Below are 14,601 nucleotides of genomic sequence, written 5' to 3' on the forward strand. Positions count from 1 at the left end.
AGATTAACGTGCAAGTGGCTGAGCACTCCACAGACACGTGTCCCCTTAACATAGTCCTCGGGGATATTCAGCGTGACACAGAGTGTGACAAGGCTGACCCTTTGAATTACAGGCACAACAAAAACAGGAAGTAAGAGTGAGAGAAAGTTGTGGTGGAAGAGTACAGCAGGGTTCGCCACCATCCCCTGCCGGAGCCTCGTGGAGCTTTTAGGGGTTTTCGCTCAATAAACACTCACAACGCCCAGTCTGGGAATTGAAACCGCGATCCTATGACCGCGAGTCCACTGCCCTAACCACTGGGCCATTGCGCTTCCACGCTAAAGTATGAACCATGTAAAAATAGTGGCAGCAAGATCTTGGGGGAAATAATTGAGAAACCAGCCACATGGTTAATGGAGGAATGTAGAATTGCAGCAGTGCTATTCATATTCTAGACAAATCCAGTCATTAAGTAAAGGAAAACTAATTTCATGTGCTATCCAAAGTGGTTATGCATCAGTGCTTATGTTAGATATTGGCACAGTTTCTGAGGTCTGTTTTGGTTGTTTTTGTTTGTTTGTTATTGTTTTTTTTTTTTGTACTTCACTGTTTTACATCCATTTTTCTGTGCCAAAACAATGGTTTCTACAGTTGGATGACTTTCCTACTTTCTGTCACTCAAGTGTAAAGCAGGAGTGGTGCTGGTGCTCCAGACAGGTACCTTGTACAGGAGCAGAACCCAGACAGTTGTATAATCCGAACACGTGACCACTTAACCAGTAGTTAAGTGGTTGTGGTTCAGCATTTTAACCTTTGTGCTTTGATGTTCACTTGTAAAACTGGTAACAGATAAAAAGTATTTAACAGTGTCTAGTATGTTTCAAATACTTATTCAGCCTGTAAGCGCAGAGTACTTACTGTGTGTGTGTGTGTATACATACATACATAATTGGTGTACTTGGTTTTGTGAGTAAATGCCTGACTGACAGTTTGGATAAGCTTGGATTTTCAGAAAAAGAAATCAGCCAACTAACTTACACATTACAAATGCAATCTGCAAGTAAAGCAGTAAAAAATATTCAAGATTTTTCTTAAGTTTGAAATGTGACATTGTTGTTTTTGCTATTTACATTCCAATGCTGGAGCTTTGTATTTTTGTTAGAAACCAGCTCCTTCTTCAGAGGAAAAATCTTACTATAATGGGTGTTATATCCGTCTGTTTGTCTGTTCCCTCTTCACAGTCAAACGGCTGGACCAATGGTCACAATGTTTTTCCAGATTATGAAGGAGGTAATCAGGCAGGTTTTTAGTGAAAAAAAATGTGAGAAAGTATGATTGTCTAGTGGATATTGAGGGTAACTGTTCAGTTAATGGGTGTAAAAAAGTAAATAAAAATTAGTCATAAAACAAGTAAAAGGGAAGTAAGTCGAGTTACTTCTCAACTGAATTATGATGCCAGGTATGAAAGTTTTAGTTTAAGATAGCTTTATTAAGGAATGATTGTGATAGCTTTGGCTAATCTTTTATTGGTGTATAAACAGTTACTGGTACTGACTTTTGTACTAATAAATTACCTTTGATTTTTTTTTTTTTTTCGTTAAAATTCCGACAACGTGGATTAACTCTGGGTTTTGCCCCCGTATAAGTCATAAATTTAGAAGGTTTGGATTTGCAATACTATCCCTTTGTTTCCCATCATAGATGGGCAGATTCCTAAAGATTCCGCTTGCACATTTACAACAAACAAGGCACAGGACCAGACTTTAGATCGTGTAGGTGTATTTTTACATAATCCGATGTTTACACACGGCCAGTTATACATCGCCATGAGTAGAGCAACAGACTCCAGTAATTTGAAAATTAGTGTCGACCAAACAGAAACTATTGTCTGCAAAGAAGTTTTGCTATCATAGTTTAAATAAGGAAATTTGTGAACTTCGAATGTGTAAAATAGTGTAAACAACTAAAATAAAAGTATATCTAAATAACATTATTTTCTTTATAGTTTTTATGTAGTGGTCGAAGAAAGCTTTAGCTTTCATTAGGAGTGGTCCACATAACCATTCATGATACAGAGGCTGGGAGCCTATTTCAGTTCGGGAGTGAATCGTCATCACATGTCACTTAGTCGCAAACACGTCATATAGCTGCAATAGAATGCTCTATCACCAACAATAATGTGATTTCTCTAAGACATCACCCAGTAATCTATCAAGTCCATTTACAGATTTCTCAATACATACTGCTGTTATGACTTCATTCCCCCATTCTGTGCCCCCATTGTAGATTTTCTAGTTTAAATAATTAAAAACAGAAGAGAACATACATGCATCCATATATTATAATTTTACAGGAGTGTTAACAGTGACTTCAAAGTTTCAGTCTGTTAGCCTTCATGTAATGAAGGCTATATGTGTAGACAGATTGATCAGATATATCTAAAAAATATTCTGTTTAAAATTTTGTGCAGGACATGTTCTCTGAGGTGTATTTTTTTTTCAGTTCAAGGATAAAAAAAAGAAAGTTTTGTGTATCCTAAATGTTTTCTTGATATAATACATAAAGTGTTTGCAGAAATAGCTATATTTCAATTTTCTTAGGAAAGATTTTATTTCATCTATTCTTCATAACTGTGGTAAGACTGCATTAAACAGCAATATTATTAAAGTTAGTTGTTTCTTTATGGTATCACTCTCTTGTTCATGCAATTTCTATGTAGTTCAGCAGGAAAATTAGATTTTCTATATATCACCATATCAGCCATATCATTTGTATTCAACCTCCTTACCAGCAGCTCTCATGTAGCTGCCTCTTGGTTAAGTTTCTATGCAATTTTCTTACCAACACCTGTCATGTAGCTGTCTACTTCCCCCACCTCTCTCTCTCTTCCATTACATTTCTTTCATCATGCTCCCATTTTTAGCACCCTAGTTCACCTCTATTCCCTTGTTTCAGGATTTTTCCATTATTCTCCCTTCTATTAATCCTCCCACTACTATTACTCTGTCTTTCTTCTGCCAGTCCCTCTTTCTCCTAATTTGTATACTAAAGTGCAGAGTAATAGCTTGCTTTAGTCTTTAACCATGTCAAGAATGAGGCAACTGCAGAGGCAGTACAAAAGAGAGATGACCCTTTAGTTTTGCCAAGGACAAGATAACCTCTTTAATGCTGACGCCACAATAAAATTTTACAAAGCAATAAAAGCTGACCTAAAGCAAATATTTCACACACTCACACATACATACATGCTTATGTACACTAGTGAGAAGAAAGTATGCTATAGAAAATAAGTATAATAGAATATTATTATTTTGAAAGCCTGAGTCTTCAAAACTTATTAATCCAAATTTTTATTAAGCTAAGCTGCATTTTATACCAAAAATGTTGCATTTTTCAACCACACAAAATTTAATGATTAACTATCTTGCTAGAAAATGTATTTCACAAAAAGCAAATAAAACTAGGAATTATTAATTTTATTTAATTTCTTTTCTTATACCTGCATTGCACCCCCCCACTTTTTTTTTACATGTTATTCAATCTAAAATAAACTTTGTATAAAATTGTTTCATTAGGTTAACAAAACTTGATTGGAGTGACCATTGGGTCACAGAAAATTGGTTGTTATTGAGATTTTTCCGATGGCTGGATCTGAGACTGTTTTTCCAACCGAAAATTTTGAAGCTTGCCAACAAAGCTGGAACCTTAACCAAACTGTTAATAACGTAAGTTTTTGGGGATTATTTCAATCATCATGTAGAAATTTCATTTTGAAGTAATTTGTGTATATATATATATATATATATATATATATATATATATATATATATATATATATATATATCATCATCATCATCATAACATCCATGCTTTTCCATGCTTTCTTGAGACAGATGGAGTTCACTGAAGCAGGTTTTTATGATCAGGTATCCTTCCTGTTGCCGACCCTCACCTGTTTCCAAGCTAGGTAATATTTCCCCATGGCTGGGCATGTTTACACAGAAGATTAAAAACAAATGATACTCCTTGTATAGCAACGGTAGTTATTTACAACTGTTGTGCAATGTCAAAACAAGGACACAAACACACCCACAAAGCTTTGATCAACCTGGGTTATAGCAAAAGACCTAGTAAATTGGTTGGTGCATATACATAGGGCTAAGAAGATTTGTTTAGTCTTACCAAAGACTTCTCTGCTAAAATGTGCTCAGTATACTCTATAAAATGATTGGCTTTAGGGAGGGTATCCAGAAACTATGTCAGAGAGTGGAGCATATGAACTAATTATGGTTTTTGATCCATCTAAGAGGGCAGTAACTCAACATAAGAACTGATTAGGACTGTTCAACCCATGCCGTATCATATAAAGAGAAGATAAAATAATGATGACACACATTAATGATGGAGCACAAATGAGTTGGTAGAAAAATTAGATATGTAAGGAATTGGAAGTAGTGTGCAAGAAAGAAGACTATGATAGAGTGAGTATAAGGTACTTATGGAGAATGTCAATTGCTGGAGGATTTCAGTTGTATAAAGAAGTACCAAGGAAGACATGATACAAAATAATGAACATTAACCTCAAGAAGCTAAACTTCATGAAGGAGATGACAAAGAACTATGATTTGTGGTGAAATGCTGTGCTGGAGAGGACCTATCTTTCTCATGTAAGCATGGAAAAATGGATCTAGTGGTGATAATGATTGAGATGAATAATAGCTAAAGTGGGGTCTCTCCTGATTATTATGTTCTTTGCTCCCTTCATTTCATTACCCTTTTGTCTATTACTCAGCCCTCTCCTCAGGGTTGTGGAGAGGTGTTGAATAATAGCTTGTCTTGAAGAAAGGTTTAACACTGACACTTCAGTTTATAATAGCACCAATTCTGGCTTCTCAGTTTATGGTACCACCATTTCCTTCCTGTCTTTCTAATGAAACTAATCACATTTTAATCATATATTGCTTGAAAGCACTCAACATTCATGGCTAATATAAACCATTGGGCTACTTTTTAGTACCTTAACCTGTAAAAGGTGAAATGCTATAGCTGTTTCATTGTGGCCTCTTTTTATGTTATTCATTAACAAAGTTACAAACAATTAAGCATAAGAAAATAGCGACTTACAAAATGAAGAGCTGTTTTTATCAAAAGGCTATAACATGAAAGGAATAAACTATAAACATGCTATAAAAGAAGATCCGGAACACCTTTTCTTTATCAGTTCAAATATCTAAAGTACATCAAAGTTAAAACTACAAGGTCATACACTTAAAGCAAATTGACAAATAACGACTTTAAATGTAATAAACTTCGTTATATACACAATCCTTCCTTTTCAAGATCAAAGCATTGTTTAAATATAAAACCAAAGTGAATGTAATATGAAAAATTCTCTTAAATGAAATAAATATATTGCAAAAGAGTGAAAAGTTTATCCATACAAAATTTATTGGAGACACACTGAAGCCATAGCGTCAGAGTTAAATAAAATATTCACAACTAAAATTTACTAATATATTATTCTTAGAAATGGAGTTGCTTCTACCAAATTCTACTTCATAAAAGTCCTTAACCCTTTTGATACCAATCCACCTGAGACCATCCCTGGTCCTGTCTTACAAACTTCCTATTTTAACCCCTTCCTCAGCAACTTTTTTTGGGGAGAAGACATTTCATTTCAGATGAGCTTGCACTCTCATCTGATGTATCCAGGCTTCTAATAGAAGGTTCATACTCATTGTCATCTTCTGAGCTCGACATCTGGGCGGAATTTGTAAAAAAAAAACCCCAAAAAAAAACAGATAAAAATCGAGAAATACCGAGAATTGACGTTTAAACTCGTGTGTGGCTGTCTTTGAAATTGTATGTTTTAGACAAGTTTATTCATCGCATTCTGAAAAAGACAAATTGGGTGAAAACAAATTAACTTGTCTTTGCCGGGTAAGGGGTTAAAATGATCTAAATTTAAACCAATTGTCACAATTTCAAGTTAATTAATGTTCTAAATACCAGCTTAGTAATTAGTTATTGTACTCAATTCTACAATATTTGAAACCCAATACATTGTATTTCAATAGAAATATGGTAACAAAAGGTTTAAATTTGATTTGATAATTTTTAAATTAGTCATTGTCTTACATCTTATTTGTAGCCAGTCAGTACATTTTAGTGATTCTAACACACACTGATTCCAGTAATCTAATTATTTCTTCCAGTCCAACTTTACTACTCCCCTCGATGTGTATCCCTACTCTCTTACTGTCTCCTTCCCATCAAAGTGTCTGTGTTACAGTAGATACCACTGTATCTCTCCTTTATTACTAACCATCTCTCTCACTCCCTCCCTCCTCCTATAGCTTCTCATTTAGACCTGAAGAGGGATTTGTTCAGCCAATTTTAAAACACCCAAGACATACCATATATATATATGATGCACCCCTACAGCTCCATCCAGAGTTGAGGTCCCAAGGTAGAAAAGGTATGTGTGTACATGCATATACATGTATATCAAATGAAAGCCATAAATGTCAGTAAGAAAAATGACAAAATGGTACTTTCAAACAAAATTGCTCTTTGGTATCTATTTCCGCCCAAGTTAGAAAGATATTCCTTTGACATTCTTGGCATTGTAAATGCTATAAATGAGATGCTGGAAACTTGTAATCAGTGACTATTATTGTTTACAAAATACAATATAAAATTTAAAAAATGAAATAAGATAGAACATCCTTTTCTCTGATCTCAGTCTGTATATTGGTCTGAATTGTACAATGCTACAAATTATTATTTTCAGTAAACTTAATTTCTTTTCTACATGCTGAAGTCTAATAATTTTCAGTGGTGAGCGTTGAAATCTCAGTCAATATTTTAATCAATTAGATGGTTTATATTACTGGTATCTTCCACATATTTAAGAGTTTTTTTATATTAACCTGTCCAAGAGCAAATCACTGAAAAGTACCTATATTTATGTGATTTAAAAAAAAATTAACCTTTTCATTATCATATTTTTGTTAAAATATTCTTCCTTTGTTTCAATTAATTTAGAAAATGGTAAAGATTTTAGTAATATAACTTTGTAGTTATTATGAGGGGGTGCTGAAAAGTTCCTGGCTTTGGGTAAAAGAAAATACAAGAGGATCAGTTAATTATGATTTTCTCTTCTCAGACACACACTTATTGCAGTGGTCCTTCAGTTTTTTTAAGCCCTGTAAAAGAACTTGGATGGTTGGGCCTCCAACCAGGCTTTCTGCGATACCCTTAAAGCTTGGAACTTTTCAGCATCCTCTTGTAAACTGTTATTTGGAACATAACATGGAATTTTGATGAAGAGTTTTAATTTTGGCCACTTTAAAGCATGAACTTTGTATCATAGAATCATGGATGTTCTCGAGTGGGTTGGTGCCAAAAGGGTTAAACTAAAATCTTATGAAAGATAATGCAAAAATTTAGGTGAAAGTTCCATGGTAGTCCCACCCTCCTTTTTATATATCTCAGAATCTTTTGATTATTAGATTCCAAACAGCTGCTCGTTAACCCTGTAGTATTTAAACCAGCCATACCTGACCCAATATTCTACCTGTTTTATGTTCAAACTGATCAGATCCATCCTTTTGCACCTCCCCTACAATGTCATTTTAGAAATAAACAATCACATCATTGAAATCTCAAAGCTACAAGATACACTTGACTGAGTAATCTGAATGCTAAAGGGTTAAACAAACAATCCTTTTTAAAATTTTCAGTTTTTGACCAATCAATTGAAACATATGGTTGGTATATTTTTACTAGTGATAAAGTCACAGTATGTTAAATATATTTTAAGATATAAATGAGGGCTTAGGAAGTATATCAGCCACATAATTCTGCATTTCATCAATCGCTTGGTTATTGTTTCTGTTTAAAATCTGTTGTTTTTCCTTTATTATAACATATCCTGTTTTTGTGCAAGCAAATTATTTCATGACTACCTGTACTGTTGAATTGTGTTATTTGATGTACATGTTACCTGATTTTCTTTTCTTTCTCAGGATCCTTTGTACTTACAACTAGAAAAGTTGAATAAAAGTAAGTATCATTTTATTTTTCAAAACAATACAAATACTCATGAAGTTTCTTATTTGAAAACAAACTTAATATAGGTGTAGGAGTGGCTGTGTGGTAAGTAGCTTGCTTACCAACCACATGGTTCCGGGTTCAGTCCCACTGTGTGGCACCTTGGGCAAGTGTCTTCTACTACTGCCTCGGGCCGACCAAAGCCTTGTGAGTGGATTTGGTAGACGGAAACTGAAAGAAGCCCGTCGTATATGTGTATATATATATATATATATATATATATATATATATATATATATATATATATATATATATATATATATATATATGTGTGTGTGTGTGTGTATGTTTGTTTGTCCCCTCAACATCGCTTGACAACCGATGCTGGTGTGTTTACGTCCCCGTAACTTAGCGGTTCGGCAAAAAAGACTGATAGAATAAGTACTAGGCTTACAAAGAATAAGTCCTGGGGTCGATTTGCTCGACTAAAGGCGGTGCTCCAGCATGGCCGCAGTCAAATGACTGAAACAAGTAAAAGAGTAAAAGAGAGTATATCAGTTAGACATTCCAGCAGTTTGCAGAGCTACTGTTTGCTGTTAATTGAACCTCTGTCACTGAATAATATAAATGTTGTTATTGAGTAGTCATAACTCTGCTTGGTCAGACTTAGAGCATGGAGATTAGCTGATTAAACACTTGGAAGTAACTAACATATTCAATGCAGTGAATGTATCTGGATTTACATTGTGCATTGTGTCATGCAAGTTGTTGGTTAGAGGAAGTGCACTATTTTAAACTAAGCATTTGCATTGAATTTTCTGCTTGGTTAATTTTACACCTATTGCTATTTAACCCTAGGTTAGCAGGCTTCTATAAATGAAGGCACCCAAATTATGACTGTCCTTGCCTTTTGTTTTTAAGGCATAGTATATATAAAGGATACATGATTCAATAATTCTGATATAGTAGGGACTGATTTGAAAGATTTGGTTGTTGTTTCTAGCAGCTTGAGCAACTGCCTGTCTTGATATTCTATTGACTAATAGTGATGTCACTGGAGGTAAAGTGGATCTAGTTTTTTCGAGGTTTATGTGTGGACATTGAGAGAGAATGTTAATTTTTACAGTTATTGAATTTGATGGAGAAATGACTTTTATCTTTTACTTGTTTCAGTCATTAGACTGACCATGCTGGGACACCACCTTGAAGACGTTTTAGTCGCCTGACTGGCACCCATCCCAGTGGCACATAAAAAGCACCATTTGAGTGTGACCAATGCCAATGCTGCCTGACTGGCAGCTGTACCGGTGGCACATAAAAAGCACCATTTGAGTGTGACCGATGCCAGTGCTGCCTGACTGGCAGTTGTGCCGGTGGCATGTAAAAACCACTCACTACACTCTTGGAATGGTCTGTTATTAGGAATAACATCCAGCCATGGAAACCTTACCAAATCAGATTGGAGCCTGGTGCAGCCTCAGTCAAACTGTCCAACCCATGCCAGCATGGAAAGCAGACGTTAAATGTCGATGATGATGATGAATCTACCCCAGAACTTTTTTTTTAACATTGGTACTTATTCTGAGATCTCTTTTGCTAAATAGCAGTTTGCCAAAAGTTACAGGGATGTGTACATACCAACACTAGTTGTCATGCAGCAGTGGGGCTCAAGCACAGACGCAAAGACACACACACATACGTGCATGATGGGCTTCTTTCAGTTTCTGTCTACCAAATCCACTCTCTAGTCTTTGGTTGGCTTGGGGTTTATTGTAGAAGACACTTGCCCAAGGTGCCATGCAGTGGGATTGAAACCATAACTATTTGGTTGGGAAGCGAGCTTCTTACCACACAACCATGCCTGCTCTAAGTATTAGTTTTGTTTAGTCTCATTTCTATGTGACTAAACTGATTTGTGATCAAAATCAATCCAGCCATGACCATTCAGTCTTATTTTCAGACATGTATACCTAATCTAGACTTACATTAACAAGTGTGACCTGCCTTTCCTAAGGCGATGAGATGTGGTTCGAGGGAGATTTAGCTGCTATTTCTAGCTGGTCAAGCGACCACGTAAAGGCCCCCATCTTTGGTTAGTTTATGTGTTAAACACCTAGGTGCTTGCGAATTATTAAACATGAAGTTGTTTGATAAGTTGTAGCAGTCTACAGCCATAAAACTGTGCTGGTCACATGCTTTTGTAGTCTTTAAGGCTAGATATTCTAGCATCACTGTTTGTATGAATGTAACTTGATGTGGCAAGGAGAAGCATTGTTTTAAATATTTTGTTCATTTGTATTTGAAAGAAGGAAGGTCAGTCAGAATTGGCATAGACCATGATAATAAACCAGATCTGTTGCATTGCAGCAATAATGTTTTCAGTTATCTTTTCACTGGAGTTGTTAGATCTTTTCTGTGTTGTATATAATGCTTCAAACTTTTGTCTTTTGTGTGTATTGTGGTAGTAACACGATGGTGATTTTTTTTTTTTTTGTGTGTGTTGTTTGTACAATAGGAAATTTATTTATGTGACTATTTATCATTTTTTATGGAACTAAGATTGTACTTATTGAATCCTAATTATAAGAAAAATGTTCAGGGTTGTTGCTAGTCCTGAGTCAGTTGTAATTTAATTGACATATAATCAAAAGCAATCCAGCCATAGCCATCCCATCATTGTTCCAAGTACAGTGTCACCAGGGCCAAATTATCCAATATATCCCTTTCTAAGATAATAGGGTGCACTTTGGAGGGAGTTTGGTTGGTGTTTTATGCAGGTTGGAGGCTGCATAGAAGCTCTGTTGCTGAGATACTAGAATAGTTTTCTGAAGTTTTGATATGCCATTTGGCAGTGAGAGCTATTTAGTATGTGTGTGTGTGTGTGTATATATATATATATAGTTGGAATTTACAGAAAAACAAAAGACGAAGACAGATGTCATCATCATCATCGTTTAACGTCTGCTTTCCATGCTAGCATGGGTTGGACGATTTGACTGAGGACTGGTGAACCAGATGGCTGCACCAGGCTCCAATCTGATCTGGCAGAGTTTCTACAGCTGGATGCCCTTCCTAATGCCAACCACTCCGAGAGTGTACCAACAAACAGGTGTATTAGCTTAATGCTCGGGTAGGTGGGAAAGCCTTTTACGTTTCAAGCCTACAGTCTTCAACAGAAAAAAACACGAGAAAATAAAGAGAGAGGATAAAAACATATATATAAATATATATGTATACAGACAAACACACACATGACAGGCTTCTTTCAGTTTCCATCTCCCAAATTCACTCAAGCCTTTAGTTGGCCCGAAGCAGTAGTAGAAGACACTTGCCTAAGGTGCCATGCTGTGCGACTGAACCCATAACCATGTGGTTGGGAAGTAAGCTTATCACACACACACACACACACACACACACACACACACACACACACACACACACACACACACACCTGGCACGTAAAAAAGCACCCACTACACACTTGGAGTGGTTGGCATTAGGAAGGGCATCCAGCTGTAGAAATAGATCTGATTGGAGCTTGGTGCAGCCACTTGGCTCTCTCCAGACCTCAGTCAAACCAGCCGACCCATGCCAGCATGGAAAACGGACGTTAAATGATGATGATATATATATATATATATATATATATATATATGTGTGTGTGTGTGTGTGTGTGGTTATGGGTTCAGTCCCACAGTATGGCACCTTGGGCAAGTGTCTTCTACTATTGCCTCGGACCAGCTAAAGCCTTGTGAGTGAATTTGGTAGATGGAAACTGAAAGAAGCCTGTTGTGTGTGTGTATGATAAACTATGTGTCATGTCATGTTATGAGCTTTCATTTAAAGCAAGATGGTATTCATATAATAATGCTTTGCTACTGCAGCACATTTTTAATTCCCTACATCAACATTTGCTTGATGGACTGCTTCTTAAACTCTATTAGCTTTTACAATGATGCTCACTATTCTCATTGTATCATATCTATTATTATTAACATGTTGCAAACAAAGCAAAGGAACTTATGACAATAAATTGCATGAATTGTAATCTTTTTTCTTTTATCAGACATCGTAAATGGGTTTCTGTTCTTTCTTGCTACTCTTTGGACAGTTGTTTCCGTTTTGTTTGGTTGGTGACAATCAGATTGTAAATATTGTTATGGTTTTGAAGTTTTCATTAAATAGATAAATCTGCCTAAATAACTGAAGCAGAAAATTTATGCTTGCATTCCTTTCCTAGTGGAAACACACACACACACTTATATATATATATATATTTATATATATATATATATATTTATATATATATATATATATATATATATATATATATATATATATTTATATATATATATATATATATATATATAAGAGGTAGGCCCAGGAAGACCTGGGCTGAGGTGGTGAGGCAAGACCTTCGTACATTGGGCCTCACCAAGGCGATGACTACTGACCGAGACCTTTGGAAATGTGCTGTGCGTGAGAAGACCCGGCAAGCCAAGTAAGATCGTTGCCAGTGCCCCTGGACTGGTTCTTGTGCGGGTGGCATATGAGATGCACCATTTTGAGCGTGGCCGTTGCCAGTACCGCCTGACTGGCTCCCATAGGATTTTCGAGCGAGATCGTTGCCAGTGCCCCTGGACTGGCTTGTGCGGGTGGCACATAAAAGGCACCATTCCGAGCGTGGCCGTTTTCGTGCGGGTGACACGTAAAAGCACCCACTACACTCTCTGAGTGGTTGGCGTTAGGAAGGGCATCCAGCTGTAGAAACTCTGCCAAATTAGACTGGAGCCTGGTGTTGCCATCCGGTTTCACCAGTCCTCAGTCAAATCGTCCAACCCATGCTAGCATGGAAAGCGGATGTTAAACGATGATGATGATGATGATGATTTATATATATATATATATATATATATATATATATATTTATATATATATGAGATCATAAGATAGGACCACAGAAGAAACCCCATTAAAGATACTAATAGAAATTAAGGATAATAGATATTAATATGATGTGAATTAACATTCAATTAACCTGAAGCATACCTGGAATGAGTGGGCATATATCATTGATAAGATTGCAAGTGGCAATGAAAGGACTTGGACAAGCCTAACTGATTGGTTGAGTAACTGAGCAATTAATTTAAGCAATCATTTGGTTAATTGGTTAACTGATTGACAAATAACGAGAGAAGTTAAATAAAACCAGTGCATGTGTTTGTCGTTGGCATAATGACCCTCCTAAGATACACCATAACATTGAAACATATATGAAAACAACATGTAAACATAAGTAGTAGTGTCTCTAATACTTTTTCCTAGTTATCAAAATATTTTCAATTTACTTTCCTTGACCATTTTAATTTCAAACAGCTACATTGAAAAATATGTTTTAATTTAATATAGTAAAAAACTTTTAATTTTCTCCCCACCTCACCCCTTTCCTACATAACAACCTTAAGAAAGAAGTCAAGTCATTAACTAAGTCTGATTCATGTAATGTTTTTTTTTTTTTTTGACATGCTCTGTTTCAGCCTCAACTCATTGACATTAGACATGATATACTCATATAAACGTGAACAATAGCTGTTTAATAACCTGCTTGTTTCTACTTTGGAATTAAACCTCTTTCTACTGTAGTCTTTGTGTGGTATACACCTAAGAATCTGAATGTTTTATGGTATTCCAAGTTAGAGAATGAAAACAAGTCTCAGCAGATTCAACCTTTGATTCAGTTGAAAAGATTATTATTGAAAGGTTTAAAATCTGATTTACAAATCATTCATTGTTTATTTGTATAGCAAAAACTGTCCCTGAAGCTAGAAAAAACTTCACTCCAAACAGTAGTTTTTCGCTTTGAGACATACAAGAAATTTCAGTTTTCGATTTTACTGAATTGATTCTTACCATTGCTGCCCACAACTTGTCTCTTTGAATTCTAGTGATTGTATTAAAACGCTTACCAAATTGATCTGGATTATAGATCTTAAAAAGGTATTTTTTGATTTTGAAAGGTTTTTGTATCAAAGTATTTATCCCTATATCTTAGTGTTTTTAACTTAGTTGGTCTTGGATTAGTTTCGCATGTCTGATAATAAGATTAGAGGTTGATTTAGTCTTGTTGAACCCACAACAAAAGAGTAAGATGTATCATTATCTTAAAGATAAAAAGAAAAACTTTTATTTGATGTATATTTATATGTGGGAATAATATTTGATAAAATAGTAAATGGTCAGGAAATCATTTGGTAATGTATCAAGCAAAATTATTTTAGTGAATGGGAAGAAAAACTTGTTATTTCACTTTGTGAAGCATGTATTTTAATAGTTACATTTCTTTGTAAAATTGGATACTCAAAGTGTTTAACCAGGAAGAAATATTTTCCAGTCATTTAACTCCTCACCATTATCATCATCTCATACATACATATATGACAAACTTTCTTCAGTTTCTGTCTATCAAATCCACCCACAAGGTTTTGGTTGGCCTGAAGGTGTAGTAGAAGACACTTGCCCTGTATACTTTGTAGTGTGACTGAACCCAAAACCATGTGGTTGAGAAGC

At 35.5% G+C, this 14,601-nt stretch overlaps 1 protein-coding gene across 1 annotated transcript in view; it reads left to right on the forward strand.

Moving 5' to 3' along the window:
• The window catches only part of LOC106870237 (ATP-dependent RNA helicase with zinc finger domain), a 94,426-nt gene that overhangs the window by 30,685 nt on the left and 49,140 nt on the right, over window positions 1-14,601 (forward strand). Inside the window, exons 2-3 of the mRNA XM_089354337.1 lie at window positions 3,555-3,704; window positions 8,010-8,046. Of these exons, the coding sequence (XP_089210463.1) occupies window positions 3,621-3,704; window positions 8,010-8,046 (121 nt within the window). The 5' untranslated portion in view covers window positions 3,555-3,620. The remainder of the gene's footprint in view (window positions 1-3,554; window positions 3,705-8,009; window positions 8,047-14,601) is intronic.

This window comes from Octopus bimaculoides, chromosome 6 (genome assembly GCF_046866305.1).
Source record: "Octopus bimaculoides isolate indiv1 chromosome 6, ASM4686630v1, whole genome shotgun sequence".
Lineage (NCBI taxonomy): Eukaryota > Metazoa > Mollusca > Cephalopoda > Octopoda > Octopodidae > Octopus > Octopus bimaculoides.